The sequence below is a fragment of the Myripristis murdjan genome, chromosome 8 (genome assembly GCF_902150065.1).
Source record: "Myripristis murdjan chromosome 8, fMyrMur1.1, whole genome shotgun sequence".
Lineage (NCBI taxonomy): Eukaryota > Metazoa > Chordata > Actinopteri > Holocentriformes > Holocentridae > Myripristis > Myripristis murdjan.
The window spans coordinates 4,115,797-4,137,076 of NC_043987.1; the positions used below are offsets into that span (position 1 = coordinate 4,115,797).

General features: G+C 40.1%; 1 protein-coding gene across 2 annotated transcripts in view; it reads right to left on the reverse strand.

Annotated features, from left to right (window-relative positions):
• Nucleotides 1-5,380: 5,380 nt before the first annotated feature.
• Nucleotides 5,381-21,280, reverse strand: part of LOC115363809 (4-aminobutyrate aminotransferase, mitochondrial-like) — a 48,163-nt gene continuing 32,263 nt past the window's right edge. For both annotated transcript variants that reach the window (XM_030058127.1, XM_030058126.1), the window contains exons 8-16: nt 20,408-20,500; nt 19,668-19,730; nt 19,505-19,568; nt 18,549-18,697; nt 17,132-17,269; nt 15,241-15,408; nt 14,018-14,164; nt 12,172-12,283; nt 5,381-10,361 (exon numbers count right to left, since the gene is read on the reverse strand). In XM_030058127.1, the coding sequence (XP_029913987.1) occupies nt 10,240-10,361; nt 12,172-12,283; nt 14,018-14,164; nt 15,241-15,408; nt 17,132-17,269; nt 18,549-18,697; nt 19,505-19,568; nt 19,668-19,730; nt 20,408-20,500 (1,056 nt within the window). In that variant the 3' untranslated portion in view covers nt 5,381-10,239. The remainder of the gene's footprint in view (nt 10,362-12,171; nt 12,284-14,017; nt 14,165-15,240; nt 15,409-17,131; nt 17,270-18,548; nt 18,698-19,504; nt 19,569-19,667; nt 19,731-20,407; nt 20,501-21,280) is intronic.

A 21,280-nucleotide genomic window follows, 5' to 3' on the forward strand; every position in this document is an offset into this window, starting at 1 on the left:
ATAACTAATATATTAAGAGAATATAGATTTCATTGCCTTTACGGTTAATAACCTCCTTTACTTCCTCATGTGTTTGTATTAGGCGCTGAATCTCGTCCAGACTGAATGACGCAGCCCTTTGCTTTGATTGGTCACATTCAAGGAATCTACGATCGACCGGCATGGTCTTTTGAAGGGAGACGTGATCGCGCACCAGCCTGGCTTTCACAATCCGGACTTGCTAAAGTCGCTCCTTCTCAGCCTGACTTGGCTTTAGTGGAACGGAATAAACCAGGCTGTGCGGGGCAGGCTTTAGCAAGCCTAGATTTGGCTTATATCCTGGAAAATCTTACGGGTACTGTCCGTGGTGCTGAATCTGCTGAGGTAGGTACTGTCCGTGGTGCTGAATCTGCCTCAGCAGGTACTGTCCGTGGTGCTGACTCTGCTGAGGCAGGTACTGTCCGTGGTGCTGAATCTGCCTCAGCAGGTACTGTCCGTGGTGCTGACTCTGCTGAGGCAGGTACTGTCCGTGGTGCTGAATCTGCCTCAGCAGGTACTGTCCGTGGTGCTGACTCTGCTGAGGCAGGTACTGTCCGTGGTGCTGAATCTGCCTCAGCAGGTACTGTCCGTGGTGCTGAATCTGCTGCGGCACTTTATTATAGAAAGTAAAACTCCATCAAATTCACGGAGGATCTTGTTTAGCTCTTCTTTTCTTACAGGTGAGAAATCAGCTGTTTGCCCGGTGTTTGTCAGGTAGTCTTGTAGACATTTGACGGCCCAAGACGTTGACCGGGCCGTACCGGCTTCATTTCCTGACCTCTCCAGCTGATCCAGCTCTTCACTCGTCACTCTCGCGTATCTCTCCTTTTTCTCTTCTGTCTTGTCTTCCTCGTTCAAGCATTCATCCAAACTTAGGTCGCCAAATAAATCAAAACTGACAACAAAACGGTCCATTATGCAGGCAAACAAAGTTGACAGCGGTTCTGACTTGTTTCTTCTGTGAATACTGACAAGTGATCTGACAGGCGTTTTCAAATGTGTACTCCAAACTCTGGTATGTACAGCCCTGCTCCCACACACCCCTTTGTGTTCTTAGATCCATCTGTAAATATTTTGATAGTTGTAATAAGTAGTTCTAATGTATTCACCTGTTCTCTCACCCACTTCATTCAGTCTCCATTCTTTTTTCATAGAGTTAACATTCATGTCCACCTTTGCTTCAGGGTAGATCCATGGGGGGATCATACTAAGTGGACTGGGCTGTGTGAATTCTAGTGCATCCATCCCATATGTTTTGGTACATTCATTTCCTGACCACCCAAACCCTCTCCTCTGGAACCTGGAATATTCCCAGCAACTCTGTAGTACTTGTGTAGCCGGGTTCTTTTCCCTACTCCCTTTAAGCTTAATCCAATAAGCTTGTAGGAGCCATTTTATTGAGTGTAGGTGTTAGTGACTTAATTTGACCACAAGGGTGTACTCTAGCAGGCTGTTCTCATTGAATATTCGTACAAATTCCTACGAAAAGTATTGCAGTATAATTCGTATATAACCCACGTAATTGTGAGCCAGAAATTTGTGATGACGCGACCTACGCGCTGCAGGCTGGTCTTTCTGTGAAAACAAAATAAATGGCGGACATTCTTTTTATCCTCAGTGGAAAATGCAATATTTTAAGATAGTTTATGCATTCAAATGCGTTTTGATAACACTTCTAACGGGAAATGTGCATTTTATTTCCAAAATCTTCGTTCAGTTAATGTATATGATGTACTTTGTTAGTTATTACGAAGATTCTTTCAGGTTTCTATCATTGCTATGGTTGTTGCTATGGACGCTGCTACCACTGTCGCTGATGTAGCTTCCGCTCACTGTCCTTACAGTGCAGCAACAAAAAATGGCACAGACATGGGGTCAACATTTTTGGAGAGCTCTTGACCTCTACTATCATACCTTATGGCAAACCAATAGGGGGCGCCACTGACTAGTGTCAAAACATGGAAAAAACATGATTTCACTATCTTAAGAAAAAAAATCTGATCAAACAGGCGTTCTTCCCACACCCAAAAACTATAATTAAGATTGCAAAATTAGTGATCAAAACATCATATAATAGACATAACATATTAGAACTACAAAACCTATGGTGCAGGACACCTATATATATAGTAACCTTTTAATTCACTCTTATATAGTAACCTTTTAATTCAAGGTTACTATATATATAGTAACCTTTTAATTAACTGTTTAAATGTCTCTTCTGGCATTTATTCCTTATATTCCTTATTAGCGCATATCAAATCAGATAATGTGTGATATGCATGTGTAAACAGAATAATTCAAAGAACTTGTAATTGACTTTTTTTCTTGTCTTTGTGTGTGTAATCAACTTGTGAATTTTCATAGTAATATCTGAAATATCTAAAATTTGGAACCCCTTCCTCCTGTGTGTTAAAAACAATGATTTTTGGTAATATGTGGTCATAAATAGGTGATTTTCAAAACTTTCCACCAATGGGATTTCTTGGGACTTTTTTCCCCTCACTCAGGACATACTGAGGATACAAAATCAGTTGAGTTTGCTTCTCTTGCAATTTGTCCTACGTTGACCCCAATTTTGGCCTAAAATTACTGGACTAACAGCCCACATCCGCTCTCAGATCGCCCTGAACACCTTTGGTAAGAGCCGGATAGACACAGCGCTGGATGAGCAGCACAGGCTCCACATCACTGCACACAACTAAAAGGTAAAAGCTAACAGCCCCAACAGTGCCGCACAATAACTGTGCGGCACTTCCGTTTTCTGTCAAAATAAGAGCGCTAGCTAATGTTAGAAAAAAAGGGTGCACCGTAATCTTAAATTGCCCGACTGTAAATATGTTGGACGGTAGCTGTCATCACAATAATGGCCTGGTGCACGTCTGTGCAAAAATAAATAAAGGCCTGCAGCAAATCGCCGTCTGGTTCTTTTAAACGCCCGGGGTCCAAGTTGATTTTGCATATTAAACGCCCGGGAGATTAATTGGTGAAATATGGTAGATAGATTTACTTTATTGATCCCAAACTGGGAAATTATAATGTTACAGCAGTATCAGTAGAAACATAAAAAACACACTGTACAATATAAAGCAGATAGATTAAATAAAGTAAATGCCAAGAGTGTGCAAACCAGTAATCAAAGCAAAGGGTGGCTATTTTGAAGAATCTAAAATATAAAACATGTTTTGAGTTATTTCACACTTTTTTGTTTACTGCATTATTCCATGTATTCATTCATAGTTTTGATGCCTTGAGTGAGAATCTACAATGTAAATAGTCATGAAAATAAAGAAAAAACATTAAATGAGAAGGTGTGTCCAAACGTTTGACTGGTAGTGTATATTAAACTATGAATGTATGTACAACTGTGCAAAAATTGTGGCAGTATAAGAGCTAGATATAAATAATAAATAAACAATAAAGGTGCCGAGTAATGGAGGACCAGTGTTTAAACAGAACAATACAGCAGAGAGTTGTGAGTTGTCTCTTTCAGACAGATGTGAGTTATTGTATGATGGCTTGTGGCAGGAATGATTTCCTGTATCTGTCCCTTCGACAGCATAGCTGTAACAGTCTGTTGGAGAAGGAGCTCCGCTGTCTGTCGAGTGTGTGGTGGAGAGGGTGATAGGGATTATAAGATATTCCTTTATTAGTCCCACGGTGGGGAAATTTCACGTATTACAGCAGCAAAGTGGATAGCAAGATATGAAGCATAATTTACACTATAAACAGTATATACAGATAATAAGTACCAAAGAGCAATATAAACATGATCCATGATGGATAACAGCTTGCTTAGTGTCCTCTCCACCACAGCCTCCACAGAGTCCTGTTTGCAGCCAATCACGGAGCCAGACCTCCTGATCAGTTTATTAAGTCTGTTGGTGTCGCTGGCTCCGATGCTGCTCCCCCAACAAACCACGGTGAAGAAGAGTAGCCTACGCTGGCCACAACAGACTGATAGAAGATCTCCAACATCTTGCTGCACACGCTGAAGGATCTTGGCTTCCTCAGGAAGTAGAGTCTGCTCATCCCCTAGGCCTAGACAGCTTCGGTGTTGGATTTCCAGTCCAGTCTGTTGTTGATGTTGATGCCCAGGTACTTGTAGTCCTCCACCTTCCTCTTCTTCCTGAAGTCAATCACCATCTGTCTGGTCTTGTTGACATTCAGCCTCAGGTGATTGCGTCCATCCCACTCCACAAAGATTTAGTATGTAAATTTTGTTTTTCCTGCTCATACTTTTCCAGTATAATACGCTGCTCCTCCGCCGTGAAATACGCTGTGCGTCTTTCCTTGTCGCTCATGTTTGTGATTGGTGTGCTGCCTCGGAACCCGCCCCTTACACGTGCCCATTCACGGCTCTTGATGAGGCAAACCTGGATCGAGTGAGCGAGTTGATAACCAGCGTCGTGATACCAGTTATCCCTGATCACCATGATCTAGATTAGTGTATCCAGATAGGTCTGAGAAATCCAGGGAAAACTGAGCTTGGTTCGTGATACAGGCCTCAGGTTGTGATCCGATCTGTCAAGGGGAGGAAGGGCTGTGATGTTGTAGGCTATGCATCACTAGTTTTTGCATACAGCAGATCCAGGGTTTTATTTTCTCTGGTGGGGCAGTCAACATACTGGTGGAAGGTTGGCAGTAGTTTGTCCAGCGATGATTAAAGTCTCCGTTAATAACAGTGAAGGCATTGGGGTGTTGAGTCTGTACACTGGCAACAGTGGAGGTGATGACGTCACAGAATCAAGAAAAATCTCTCTTATCTCATTACTACTCAAAACAAACAAGGATCTAACCCACTGCTGAAGTTACAGGCCCATAATCATCATAAATAACAACATTCTACTGGAAAAATAAAAACAACCCAGAATAAAACTTACCACATTGCAACAATCCAAACGTCAAGCAGGCTTAGAAGCACCAAATTTCCATCACAACTCCATCCATCTAAATCAGTTACAATACCTCATTAAATGGATCCACACAACCCATCACCACCACCCATAACATAACACACACATCAGTGATGCATGAGCTGGACATATGTTATCTATGCATTCAATGAATGTGCTCACCATATTAAAATATGGTATCTGCCAGCAATAGAGACAATCAGTGGCAGTTTGGACAGGTGCTGTCCATGAAAAGTGTTTTATCTTTATAAAACCACATGTATTCTTCTCATTTTTTGTGTTGTACTCAACAGAGACAAACTCAGGTCTTTTATGAGAATAAAGGATCTTTAACTGAAGAACATCTGTGCATTATTTGGCTACTACTAAAACATTAAGGTTAAACTACAAGGACAAAAAATAAACTCTAAGCAAAATAAGACTGCCAACAATAAAAATCCAAAATATTACTCAAAATTGTATTATGTTTTATTATTTTATGGTACATAGAGAGCTTTATAGACAACAATTAGAGCCATCTAAAATAATTACATCAATAATCATCTTATATCTCACATGAACAGTGCAAACAACAGTAATGTTAAAAATTTTAAGACAGGTCATCAATGACACACAGCTGTCAATGTAATACTGCCTTGGCCCAACGAGGAGCACTCGTCACCATCACCATCATAATCATTAAGTTATTTTAGATGGATTAGGACAACCTCCTAATGTGAATACAACATAGATATAAACATTGAAAGAGGCATTCAGAACAATGGGCCAGATGCAGCGACATTTTCTCTTTTTTTTTCTGTTGTTAAAAACAATAAATAAGAGAAGTTAACTCCAGATTCACCCGGTTCTCTAAACCATCGAGATCTGCTCTTACCCAGGTGTGCTGAGGGATGAATCCCACCTGCCTGTGAAGTGGAGGTGTGTCTGAGCATTTAGTATTGGCATAAGGTAATGCCCCCTAAACACTACATGAGGGCAGCTGTTGTGCTGTGTGTAAAACTCTCTGGCAAAAATGGAGACTCCGCCAAAACGAAGCTGTGGGAAGAAAAACAGCTTCAGCAGCTGCAGTCAGACTTGATTGTGACTGTGTAGTTTGTGAGTGCTGAGCCACGCCAAATTTCCCTTCTTGGGACAATAAAGATCTGAACTGAACGTCGTCCAGCGTGTCACAGGAAGGTAAAAAAAACAACAAAACAAAACCTGTGACGCAAAAAAATCTGTGATGCTGCGAATATAGGGACATCCAGTCACTGAAATAAAATGAAAACGGCTCAATATTAAAATGGGGAAAAAAAAACAGAGAGCCAGTAATGCAACAGTGACGTCTGCAGGAGGACAGAACAGTGTCTGAAGCCCCAACAGCACCAGAGGTGAGGGTCTACTGCATAAAAACTCTAAAATGAATTGAGGCATATAATTTTTTTTTGAATGGACCCGCCTGCATTCAGATATTCTATTTTTTTTTAATAATCTAACTTAATTACTAAAAACATAAAATGATCAGTCGCACAAGAAGGCAATCCAGGCCCTCCAATTATAAAAAAACAAATGTAACAGCAAGGGAGGAAATATTAAAAAGCCTTTATTGTAGTGGTTAAATCATTAAAAAACAAAAACAAAAAAACAAAACAAAACAAAACACTGCAGGTCTTCAGCAAGGCAGCCCTTATGAAGACTTCCATTTTCTTATATTTGGAATGCCTGAATTGCCATTGTGCTTGCAGCGCTCTTTTCTAACTTTTCCAAGAGCACCTGACATAATTTGGTTTTCTACATTTGATCGTATAGAGCAATCAGTCATCTTTAATAATATTCTAAAAGTGATTATGCATTGATATTCATTTAGTACATTTTTTTATGTTCTTCTGTTTTAAAATGCATGTTTCTGTGTGTTGGACAGTTGAGTTGTGCACTGTGACAAATTCTTGGTAAAAATTGTGAAGCTCAGAAATCAATGGGTAGTAGCAAATTAAGAACAAATTGTTGATACCAACAAAAATAAGAGGAAATTTGTTCACACATTGCTCCCTGCATTTGGCCCAATGTCAATACCTAGCTGTACATCCACCATGGGTTTGACAGTAGAAACATTAACATTTAAATATGGCCAACATCATGGGGGCAGGCCTGTGGACATGCACTGAGCAGCGTTCCCAATCATATTTTGTTTGCCTCAGAGAAGATCTATATTAAAATGAACTTTTTTGTGTAGGACTACGCTTAATGCATGTGTGACAAGCTGACCCCAGGTGTTTTTATGAGTCATCAAATATACATTAGGCTTACTGGACATAGTTTCTGCAACATGAATGTAAACATGTAAATATATTTATACATATTTCTATTAGTCAGGATAAGTAGATGTTAATTGGATCTTGATGAACTCAGTGACATTTATAACACATGCTCAAAAGCTCCACCATGGCACATTCACAATACTTATTTAGGCTTTCTGTACTTAATTCATATGAGAGTGCAAATCGGGCCGCATATTTTTTTTTAGCCCGACCCGAGACAGGAGTATAATAACGACGCCTGACCCGAACCCGACAGACAATACTTTTTTGTGTCTGAGCCCGACCCAAGCCCGAGATTTGGCTTGTCCTCTGTCGCTAGGCTACATTTACCACCGGAAATAGCCTCGGTGTTGCCTTCAGTGTCATCACGTATACTCCAGCTCTATACACGAAGTTGCCCAGAACAGACAGTAGGTCCATCATATTTCACTAAAATAACATCAACATGACCGAACCTGACCTCAGCCCAAATATATATATATATATTCAAAATTTTTGTCTGAACCCAGCCAGACCTGTCAGGTCTTGGGTTCGGGTCAGGCATCCATACTCTAGTTCATATACACCATGTCCTAGTACTGCAGCACTATAGTGTGTCAATTTATTGAGCAGAGATATCAAAATCAAAAGTCCTCCTGCCAACTGCCATTGATTGATTTTTTTGCTATGAGGTTGTTTAGACATTGCCTGTAATAACATGTAGCAATACACACATTCACGTGTTTTCCACTCAGTTCATTGCCACTGCCAAGATGAGACCTCTGGCAGGAGCTTCCCTGACCATCCATTCTTCTGTTAGTGGGAAAACTCAAAAAGTATAGGTCGGATTCGCATGAAACTTGGTGGGAGGGTTGGTCATGGGTCAGCGAATGATTCCCCCTTTGAGGGTGTGATGTTTGGCACCAACAGGGCTGTGGTATCCCCCAACCATCACAGAACCCGCGGGGAGGTTGGTAATGGATGAAGGCGTGTGCTCTACTAAGTTTCAGTTCAGGTTCAGCAAACTTCTGTTAGTTTGCTGACTGCTGTAATTGACAAGCTGTTCATTATAAGCAAACATCAACTAGTAACATAGCTTGCAACAGCGCCTGAATGTTGACAATTTTTATGTTCCAGGTTCATGAAAAAGCACTACCTAGCACGTTAAATGTCAATACTGAGGAAACATAGTCTTATAGAAAGCTATCCACCTAACAGGCAACCTTGACGGTATTTATAAAGACATGAGTATTAGTTGTTCAGCGAAAGTTAGCTATCAAAATGCTTTTCACAAAAGCAATAAATGAATGTTAGACAAATAAATAAGTCATGTAGCTCAGCAGTTGAGGAGGTGAGCAGTAGTTAAGCAGTTGAGAATGTCACAGGACTCATTCTCACAGTTCAGAAACAGCTTTATGACATACGATTGTTGCTTACTATATGTACATTTTGAAAAAAAAAAAAAGAAGCAATTCTTCAGAGTTTTACTTCGATATTGTTGCTCAATAAACTGACACCATTCCTATACGTATCACACCATAATCAAGTGAAAGCTGACATGAATTTGTCAGTATCAATAAATACGTGCCACAGCTAATATGAAGCTCCTGTTCAAGTGTTATGAATGTGTTATAAACTGGAGTTCAAGTAAACCTTACCAGTGGCTGCCATCATCTGTGTAAGGAGCAAAAATATGGGCACAGTAATGTAGCATGCAGGCACTAAATAATCTAGTACATTTTCATGGGCCATTATAAAATTCACATTATTCTGGGCTAAAACATCTCAAGCCAAAAAGTCATTTCTAAAAAAAACATTTGACACAAAAGAGTCAGAAGCATAACAAGGACATTTCTAAGGGACAAGATTGGGTGACATGCAGGCTGGCATCTCAGCTTTCAGACAGAAAAGAGAGAGAGATTTGGATTTCTATAGAATCACCCTGTGATGAACATTGGGCTGTTACTCCTGGATGTACTATATACTTAAAAAAAAAAAAAAAAAAAAAAAAGACTACAAGGCTGGTGTCCACATATATTTGGCTTTGTCAGAAATAGGAACTAAGAATCCTGATTAAATGGGACTATCTTGTCAGGGAAACAGAGCCTACATATCTTTCCAGGGCGAGTCACCCTTGATGCAATTTGTTCTTGAACTAATATTCATCTGTCAAGCAACTATGCGCCGTCTTATGTCTTATTAATACATAACTGCGACCGCAATCGCTTCAGTGACTGAATCAGGTGCTACAACTGAAGAATCACCATGTGCACATATTAAAGTCAGAGTAGTTGTGCCTGTTCACATTACATGAGATTTTTTTCGGGCCATTAGGTGTGGTCCAGTGGGAGCCAAAATATCCTCAACACCTTATCTACAAATACCTAATCCTGTGCTACCTGGTAAGCAGTTGTTAAGTTTCCCTCCATGAGGAGAGAATAATCATGTTGACAGATATGGGTTTGAAAGAGATGGTGCTAGATCTGCTGTGGTATCAGTGAAAAATGAACCCATATTAGTGCGATGGCCTTGACATGTCATTCGACACTTGAATATGACTTTCCTGCAGGGAAAAACCAGATGAGCAAGATTCTTGGTTTTTGAAGTTGTTGCTAACAGCGATTTCAAAAGCTCCAGTTCACAGCAGTGGCATTAGTCCGGAAACAAAAACACACTAAACACAAACATTCTCCGCTACTGTTACAGTCAACATTGCCAACAGTGCCAGCTGATTCTCTAAGGAACTGTACATCTGTATTACACCACAAATAAAAGGTTGTGGTGCATGAGGTGTGGGATTGGGGGAGGGGATGGTAATGGGGAAGGGGATGGGGATGGTGAATGCTTGCTGCTGCAAGCTCAACTGTCCTTGGACCTTAAACCACTTTAAATATTACATATGATCTGTGTAGGTGTTATTGTGTGGATTGTGCTTATTGTAACATGGACCCCTTCCTGGAGCTTCCATCTTTCCACCCTGGTTGGACTAGAACTCATGTTGGTATGTCGGCTTCCTGCTGGGTCAGGACCTATTTGAGCTGGGCCAACACATCATTAAAGATGTTGAGGAAGAGGTGCACGTGGTACTCCTTGAAAACCAGCGCTGGACGGAAACGGATAGATCGTTCACCACAGCCTCCCAGGAGGACACCTGACAATGAAAGATACTGTTACTGCGTGTCCCTGATGTGGAGAAGACAGCTAATCACCAGGGTCTGTATTACAGAAACTTCCTGTCCTAAATGTTAAGTCAAGATAGAAAGAGTCTCAGATAGGATTTTCTTAATTTTGTATTGTCAAAGAAAATCCAAACTAGCTTTGGAAATCTTTCATCCTATCTTGTGTCAGGTTACGAAATCCTAAATACTCCTAATCCTAAGACTTGTCTTAACCATTGGTAACAAAGAAGGAAAAAGACACATCAATCTGCCCAATAACTGTGTCACTTTTCTGTCTTAGGTTGGGAACACAGGGCCTCATTCATCAACTGTTCTTAAAGAGACTTTTTTTTTTTTTCCTTTGGTCATAAAACCCACTTACAACGTTTTGAAGAATTTTGACATTGACCAATGTTTTCTTACTTGGAATTTTTTCTTAGGTAAGAATAGAATCTACGAACTTAGGAACTATTTAAGTCCACTGCTGCACTTTTTACACTTTCATTTGGGCTTTCTTATCTTCTCTCCACCAAATTCTGTTGGCAATTTCTATGTGATTTCTGTATGTGCACATGGTCTTGCACAAATTGGCAAAGCATTTTACCTATGCCAATTAGGATCAACTGGCATACGCTTTCAGTTTGCAAGGATGGGATTCATCATTGTAACAACACAACTTGATGTAAACTTTGCTTAGAACCCTGCTCAAGAAGAAATTTAAGATAAAACTTGATAACCTGAATTTCCATGGTTACCATACAGTTAAGACTTCCAACAGAGGTGAGTGACTGTTCCAAACAGTGACCAGACTCAGCTAATAAAAAACTGGCCATGGCTGAGGTTTTTGCAGTCATCAGCTATGTTTCCCTACAGTGAACACTATTTTCATGAGTAATAGTTCCAAGCAAGAGCAAAATATATGAAACGTTGATTGAAGTCATGCAAAGTTTCCACATTTCGGCAGTTTTTAAATGAAAGACTACTCAATTCCAAGAGTTACGCCTGACTGGTGATCTGTATAAAGTGTAGGTATGGGTAGTGTACGTATTGTATAGGTCTATACGGTACTATGAGGGAACTGTACAGAAGATATAAATGCTGTATTAAAGTCTAAGTTACACTTAGTCATTTTATCAGTGCGTTCTGTTTACTGTCAGTGATTCTGAACCCCCCTAAATTACCTTACTAGCTAACAGAAAAGTAATACCAAAGCAGCCAAAAATATGAAAACAATATAGATGCAGTCAAAGCTTTTTACACCCTCCACACTCAGAACGGAGTGACCCATCATCACCTGCTCACTGTGTGAATTAGCAGTTAGTATTAGCTGTAACACCAAGCATCTGACCCAGGATTTATCTAGGTCAAAGGATTTCACATTTACAGGGTTCCTACCAATGCATAACTTGTGAATATCACCTGAATGCCGTGGAGTACTGAGAGACAAATTCACGACAAGGAAATTCTCTGGGGACGTCAGGGACTGACAAAGGATTTTAAGCTGGGTCACTTAACACAAATATAGAATTAGACTGATGATTTATTTACTTTTTTCTTTAGTTTTTCTGACTTTTCTTTCCTGAGTTACAACCCAAGGTTGTCAAACCAGGAACAAACTGAGATTCCAGGTCATGCACTCTGACTTACCCGTGGAAAGTCATGGAAAAATCTACAGTGCAGATTTGTACAATAATTGTGCAATTTGTTAATCCAATTACTGCTTACTGTGTGAAGACTACTGGTACAACAACATAACTGAATTAAGAAGAGTTTATACTCAATGAAGGGCATCATGCTTCTTACCCTTGTCTCTGGCCTTAAGGATGATGCTGTTGCGTGTGGCGTCATCACGGATGTCAATAGCACAGAAAGTCCCTTGTCCTCGAGCTCGGCTCAGTAACCCAGGGTATTGAGCCTGGACAACAGAGGGCAAAGCAAGAGGACACACACAAATTTAGTGCACTGTCATACGAAGACTGTTTGAAGTGCTGATTTGAACTCTCGAGCATTTATTCCTTCTGCTGCTTTGTTTGGCTGGGTGAGAACAATGCCCTAAAGACACCTGAAAAGGTGGGTCTCAGTCCTGTTTTATGCAAACTGCAGTGCAGTAGGGGTGAGAATCCAAACCAACTGCAGGAAATGGTCCGCAAATACAAGGATTTATTTATATACTGAGACAGATGCATAACAAATACACGACAGCAACAACAGATACATAACAAAGTGAGCTCAGAGTGAACTTGGAGATTATGTAAAATACCAAAATTTGGGCGCACATGCAAAGAATGCAGAAGAATATTAGCTGATAAGGCCACCCATGCTTAGCTGGAGTTATAAGAACTGTTCTGCCCTCATGTAGAAATGTCAAATCAGGATGACAGGTTACCAAAATTATCCAATGTAATGGAAAATCCCACTGTATCCTCATGACCATTGACTTTGTGTCCTCATAACAATATGAATTCGTCAGATATATCTTAGCTTATGAGACCATCTCCATGACCTCTTCATGACCTGTTTGCTGCACTCTATAAATGTGCTGAATACTTGGTGTTGGGGGTCAGTCTGAGCTGGTCAGCTTTACCAGACACTGTACTGACCCCTTTGCAAAGGCTTACAATAAAGCTCACAAAGACAATCTCAGTGTTGAGAACGTTGCATTTTCAGATTTCCATCACTCCAATAAGCAAGCTACTCATGAATTCTTGTGACATTTGCATAAAGGCAGATTAATAAAAGTTAACTTTTTTCACTATGGTCCGGTCCAAGGGTTTTCAGCTGGTTGTGACCCAGTGACCACCGTCCTGACTAAAAAGCAACCCGGGGACTGCTGCTGGGGGTCCAAACTTAAGAGCACCTCACAGACAATAATTCACTTTCACTTAATTTATTTCTCACTGAGACTTGCAAAAAGGCTTTCTAATGATCATGATCTGACTGACATCTTCAGTGAGCTATTTTTACAGGCTGGTCAGCGAGCTGATATTTTTGGGCATATGTATTTATGTAAAGGAAGGCCAGGTGTTTCCTACTCTTGTTGTTGTACTGCCTGATGGTTTCTTGTGAAATACTTGTCACATGTATGGTACCTGCTGATGTTTGTGTGCTACACTGCATGCCATTTATGTAATGCATGTTGTCATATGTATGCCGGCTGTGACTCTACATAAGTGATGAGTGTGTTGGAAACATTTGGATGTGCACTGCTGTCTTTTTAACTCCTAATTTTTCGTTTTAGCCCTTAGGTCCTCCCACAGGAGGCTTTGCCTTTTGCAAGGCCACCATTGTAAATAAGAACTTGTTCTTAATGACTTGCCTGGTTAAATAAAGGTTAAATAAAAATCAATAAAAAAACGAAGCATTCCACTTTGAAGTCACTTTCTAAATGTTGTGTATTTGAATGAATATGATTATTCATAAACAAAATAAACAATGTGTTTAAAAACAACTGGTGCCAGCATTCAAACTCCATGACTGAATGTATGATGACGGACCACCTGCACTACTGTCACAGACCACCAGACGACCACCAACTACTGGACCAAAAACAACAACAAAAAAAAATAATAAAAAAAAAAAACAGAAGGTGTGATTGCACCCTCACACATAATAATACACACACACACACACACACACACACTGGGCCTACCTGCAGCTCATATAATCCATGTAGCAAAGCTTTCCCAGAACGTGTCACCTCTTCCAGAAGGTTTTCTCTGCGAATCACATTGAGAACCTCGGCTAGGAACAGGTTCTTTGAGGGGTCACCCATCCATGTGTTGAAGATACGATATGGCTGGAAATCAAAACACATCACACACACACACACACACACACACACACACACACACACACACACACACACACACACACACACACACACACACATAAATACACCCTTCCATCACAATACTAATTACTCTTGGATTAACTCATTACAACAAAGCCAGCATATCGGAAAATGACATTCTAACAATAAAACTTCAGCACTGTTAAACTTGGTTTCCAGGGTGCTAGGCTGTAAAACATGAAGTCAGTGCATGTGTGTGAGAGTCTGTGTTAGAAACTGCAAACTTGTTTTCCTTTATCTCCACAAGGGAGCACCGACTGGTGGTCCAGTGTAGCATTTTCCTTTAATATACTGAGATTATGATGTTTGTAAGAATTGACATGAAGGTTAATTGATAGTTTTGATTCAGTTTGTCATGTAATATTATTATGATGAACATGTTTGGCCAATCATTACTTGTAATACTTATGGGACTCTATTGAGAATATTTAAGATAATTTAAAGGATGAATTTAATATTTGTTTGGGCAAAATATTTATTTGCTTCCTTTTTTGCTTCTTTTGGAACATGTCACTTCCTCCAGATGTTTTTCTCTGTGAATCACCTTGAGAACCTCAGCTAGGAACAGGTTCTCTGAGGGCCCCGCCATCCAGTCCCAGGCCTGTTTATCTAACATGGGGCGGGTTCGATACAATGAGTGACAGTGACATCACATTGTGCTCTGATTGGTTGTGCGGATATCTAATTGTATCCAGAGGCATTTTGGTCTGCAACTGTTGATAATGCCCACTGAGTGTCTACAATAATGCCCCCTGCAAATCAAAAATGAACTGAGAGGTTCCAGACTAAGTCGCATTCATGAATTGGTCTGGCAGGGCTAGACTACTTGCCACCACAAGCCAGGTCAAAAATCAGTATTGAGTGTGGTTGTTTTGTACACTGTGATGTACAAAATGAGTCACTGCTCTTACGCATGGTTGAAATGTGAAACAACAAATATCCAGTTTCACTATAATAGAATAAAAAAGACTGCTTTCAAGTGGTCAACAATGTAGTTCACAATTCATTAGAAAAAGAGAGACCTTGTCAGCCTGCAGCTCATCCCTGTGGTAGTAGCCACCAGTGAGAAGCTTCTTGCTAAAGGAGACGATGTCAGCAGGGTCATCCATGCCCCAGTGCTCATGGGCCCAGAACTTTCCTGTGGCCCCTCCACCCGTCTGGACTTCATCCACGTGGAAAGCACAGCCATGCTGGGGGAGGCACGGTGAAGAAATCAACATGAGGGAAAGTGATAGAAGACAGGAGACCGAGGGAGGAGGAGGGCGGACAGAGAGAAAAGTGAGAGGCAGGGAGGGAAGAATACATTTTGCAACGCATCACGTTTTTGAAACTTATTTTTCAAAAACCCATCAAAAGTTGGACTGCTCATCTAGAACCAGAGGTGGACCTCCATCAGAACAGTCAGACAGCACAGATCCTGGAGCACTGCTCGGTGGGGAAATTCAAGTGTCACAGCAGCAAAAACAATTTAAATTTTAATTGAAAGTTCATTTAAATTTAAACTTAAATGACTGACCCAGCCTAAGCCAGATGTGATCACAGTTGCTGCTATACAGTCTGATGGCTGTGGGTACAAACAAATGCCTGAAGGGCTCGTGTGCGGCTGAATGACTCATCCCTGTCATTCATTTCAGACACATTTAATCAGCAGTAAATAGCATTTAGACTCCCAACATTATCATTACCAGCATCACAGTCTGGTGGGGCAAATGGGGAAGTAGGCTGAGGGTTTTGTGTTTCTGTGTTTTGTGTAAAGGGTATATTGAATGTACCAACTGCAACAGAGTACAAGCTTCCTTTAACACCATGAAGCAATGAAAAGATCTTAAATTGTTATCACAGTTATAGGAATTGTAATCAAATTTGATCCAGCCTAGTGTAACTCCTTCTGGCCTGCAGATGGTGCTGACTGACTGTAACATAACACCATGAATATGAGCGAGCCGCATGGTGTTTAGGATATGCTACATCTCTCTTTTGTTAATAAAAAAGGAAAAAAATCCTCCTTAAAATGAAAGTGAAAAATGTTGGCGCACACGTTCAACAATTTTAAGAGTGAACCTGACGGTGGGATTTCTTATTTCAGCTTGATACCAGTGTGTTCCTGGAAGTAGCTGGGGTCAAGTTTGGGATTTTGTATATTTTTGGAGACTGTAAGCACATCTTGTCAGCTTTCTGATGAGGCAAGCACTTTGTAACCGTGCTGCCTTTCTTTTCTTTTGGTTTTGTTGTGGTCACAGACATCCAGTTTTCTACTTGCTCTCTAAATTAAAGTTGTTGCTCAGTGAGTGGAGGTGCTGTCTGAATTCATGATGGTCCCAAACTTTCCAACAAGCATGTTATCAGCATTAAATTCTAACTTGTTAGCACGGTTCATTTATAAATATTCAGATGGGCCTTGCTCATTCTGATTGACAAGTCTGGTTTTTGCTCTCTGAATTTTCCAGCACAGTAGGTTACACAGTATGCACTGGGGTATGAATATGTCCTAAATATTTCCTGGAATATGAGCTGGGAATTCTATGTGTATATGTAAACACACCCATATCTAGTCTTTCAGTATCCACTTAACAAAACTTGACTGACAAATTAAAACTGTTCAAATTTCCATGTGAAGGAGGCCAAAATACTCACATTTCACCTGTTTATTTGGCTCATGTCACATCACATGTGTGTGATATGTGATTTGAGCCAAATAAACAGGTGAAATGTGAATATTTTGGCCTCCTTCACATGGAAATTTGGAATGTGCTACCTTTTCACATTTTTTGAAAATGCCCATTGGATTTTGGGTTTAGCACTCCGCTTACAATCGTATTGTTGAGACACAACCTTCCTTTCTAAAACTTTTCAGAATAAGGACAACAGGGAGAGGCTGTTTCCACCAGCCCCTGCAGGGCTGATCACTCTTACTTTGCGTGCGATGTTGCGGAGATTCTTGAAGAAGTCGGGGGAGGCGTGGTTGTCTCCACCTTCAGCCTGGATGGGCTCGATCACAATGCCTGCAACAGGCTTCCCCTTCTGCCTCCACTTGACGATCAGATCCTCCACCTGAGGAGAGACACATGCAGGAGTGAGCGAACACACACACATACACATACTCAGACACACACACCCTAACCCTAGGTGATTATTTTCAAGAACACAAGCTGTGGGGAAGTCCACCTCAATGGCAGGAGGCTAACAGTTGGCATTTGGAGCTGCCAGAGGAAAAGGAAGACAGCGCCACTACTGTCTTACATCAGGTGGTATGTGAAATAATATCAAATTTGTCAAAATGGACAAACTATCCCTTTAACAGCTCTCCAATAGTATCAAGATTCTTTCAGATGTTTAAATGCTTGGTAACTCCCTACCACATTAAATCTGAGGAAGACTCTTAGATAGCAGCTAAATATTTTCAAGAATATCCACATAGCCTGGTTGCTTTTGACTTACTCCTGGTAAAAATAACATGAAGGCTCATTTGTTAAAATGCTGGCTGAGGCCGTGGAGTCGGCCCGGGCAGTGCAACCCCCTCAGGTCAGATCCGGATTCTCCAAGCATTCAACGTTCCTTGGCTGCTGGGAACGCTTGACCCACAGTTTGTTATTGAACTGTAGTTTAGTTTTCATATCACTTAAAGAAACTATTTTATGTGATAATACAGTTGCTGCCATACTTGCATAACGCTTGCATTTGTCAAAAAGAAAGAGGAAATAAACAGTGCAGTAGGTCTTGGCAATATATTGATATGATATCAATATTTTGTATAAGACTAGACACTGTCTGGGATTTTTTTTTTTTTTTTTTTGTCTTTTCCTGGTTGTAATGGCTGTTTTACAGTAAACAGTTGTACTTTTCTCAACTTCCACTACTGTTCTAGCTGGTTTAGTATTTGCCTCTACCTGATTGGTATCCACACTGGTAATGGCTGTTCAGCAATATTGTCAACATCAATACTGAGGTATGACCGTAAATATTTGGTTTTGTCCATATGGGTCAGCCCTCATGTGAAATATGTAGAGAACTCTGTATGTAAATATTCACATTCAGAGTATTTTTAGGGGCAAAATAAGCAGCTGGTGACTCCACATGTCTCAGAGCAAGCACATAGTAGTCTGCACCATGCCAGACCAATAATATGTGGTAGCAGCTGCGGCTGGGCCTATCACACACTCTGGTGAACTGGATACGACTGAACTGTGAGAAAGAGGGCAAAACCGCCAAAAACTGTGAACAGGAAACAGCTATACTTTGTATTCATGTGTGCACACAAACTGCCATTGTTGGCCCCCTCTTCTCTCTCTTTCTCTCTCTCTCTCACACACACACACACACACACACACACCTCCTCCAGACAGCGAGCCTCTTCCTGTGCATTCTCCCTGGTAAACTCCTCCAGTGGGTACTGTAGTTTGGGGAACGGAGCGATCGGCCAATCAAACGATGGCACATCCAGCTTGTGAATTGCCTTGGAGTGTGTCGTTGCCAGGCAACCTTAACGAGACACAAGTGTTGTTAGCGATGAATCTACGATGCCACAAACAATTCGCTGACCACACGGTGCGCTAATAACTGAATCAATTGCATCAATTAGTGCATATTTAAATTTTTATATTTTTTTAAATCTTTGAAACCTGAACAAATCCACTTGATTTATTCCAAAAAATGACAACAAAATGACCCCAAAATTGTGTAAAATACAAGAAAACTACTACGAATTTCCAAAAAAAAATGAAAAGAAAAAAAGAATTACCAGAAAATACTACCACCATAGTAATACAAAAAAAATACAGGAAAATTATCTAAAAAATGAATAGAATATCACCAAAAAAAAAAATTTAAGTACAACAAAATGACCAGAAAATTATTAAGAAAATTCTGAGAAAATTAGCCCCAAAATTAACCAACATTTTCACTCAATAACTTGAACTTAGGTCTCACAGGCTTAATAATAATAATAGTAATAATAATAATACTAATTATAATGAAACATGTGCCATTATTTTCATTAAGGCTGCACAAATTACAATGTGCAGAATATATATCGAACACAGACTACCTAGGAAACTGCACAGGCCAGCTTTCATTACAGTGCAGTGAATTGGATTTTTGAATAAAATAAAAGCTGAATTTGCAATGAAACTGCCACAACCCTTCTTCATATGAAGAACTGCCTAACTGGTCATTTAGTTATTTTAGTCATTTAGAGCAAAGCTGACCGCTAGACAAACTCGCCAGAGTAGAGAATGATAGAGGCTTTATGAGAGAGGTGCTGTGGTACAAGTACAGTGCTGCGCTCACCCATGGTTCTTCCATGGAAGCCTCCCATGAACGATAAAATACTGAGGTCTGGACAGCCTGGGCCCTGAAAGGAAGGAAGGAAGAAAGCAAGAAAGAAATGAAGCACAATATAGTTAAGCAGCCCATAATAGTATTAGTATGGTAATAAGGCTTTTTCACCGACCTGGTTAATCATGCAGGAGCTGAGGTCTTCGTCAGACGGGGTGTTGTGGCCTCGCTCTTTGTTCTACAGCAGAACCAAACACACAGTCAGGAACTCACAAAGCTGGGCCACTTTGTGGTAGAGATGATGTAAGATTTTTTATTTGCTCTAAAAATGTATTTAAGCAAAGCAGCTACACTCTATACATTTTACACTTTGCCTGACTCAAGGATACTTTCCTGATAATATTTTATTACCATCTTCTTTTCCAGGAATATGGCACATATTTCTTCAGTGCTTTCAACCAAGGCTCCAAACAATTTCTTAGTGCATGCTTTTTGTTTTGTTTAATTCCTAGTAAAAACCTGGTGATTATCTGACAGTAACTGTGAGATTTAATTACCATGTACTTTCAAAGTAAGTCTCTCACAACTTACCAGGCATTTACTTCTAACTTAACAATTCATTATTTAGATATGATACAAATAGCTTCTCAAGCTGTTGTCACACCATATATTTGTGTGTTTCTAAAGCTGTTAAATAATAGGTATAACAAAGGTGTCAGGATAATTTTTTTTTTTTTTTTTTTTAAAGAAGGCATTTTAGGAATTTTCTGAGACCTGGAACCACTGAAATGTGGTATTTCTCCCTGACAAAGATCTTTGTGGATTTAAAAAAAAAATAATAATAATAATAATGCTACCAAAAGACTAAGAGTAGTTGCATGCCGTGCTATTAGTCAGAGTGAGATGCATACTCACCCTGTACCAGATGAACATGGCTTTGTAAGCATTCTCATTAGAGCAAGAACCACAAGCCATGGTCTGGACACGAGTCATTCCACTGGGAGCCACCTTGAAGACGAGGAAGACAAATAAAAATCAAGCAAAGTCCACTGAACTGTCTTCATTTTTATCTACATATCTATCTACATCTATCTATCTATCTATCTATCTATCTATCTAAATATATATATGTATATGTGACAAACTTATTCAATTTGTTTACTCAGTTGACATATCAGTTCAAGAATGCATTCATTACATGTGATGCAAATACATTCTCAAACTGTCCATCCATATATTTATTGATCACATATGTTCCTTCCTGCAGTGTGAATTGTTCTGGTCTTTTAACAACTAATACCAGATTGTGGCTAAATGAATGCAATCCTCGATGCATTGTTGTTGCCACTGCTAGTGCGAGTGTCGAAAAAAGACCTTCCACTGAGAAATGTTTGCTTTTATTACACTGCTTGTTACGCGTGAAGCAGTTCAGGGTCAAATGGCTCTCCAGTCTAAGGCGGCTGCACAATACATGCTGGAGGCTTTTTCACAAAGGCCCCATTTACTCCAGGTCACTTCATGTGACTGCTAACTGGACTGCATCTGGGGAGGGATTAACCACATTGCTTTTATACTCGGTTCCCTGACGTGATCTCAGTCATTTGGACTGAAATAAAATTGTTATTCCAAATAAAACAAAAGAAAAGTAAAATAAAAGAAAGAAAGAAAACATATACTTGATTATTCCTATATTTTTTTTTGCCATCAAAGGGCAAATCGTCCCTATAAATAATAGCTGCTTCCAAAAAGAGAATTGACAGCAGGTGGATCACAGCAGTGATCCCTGTA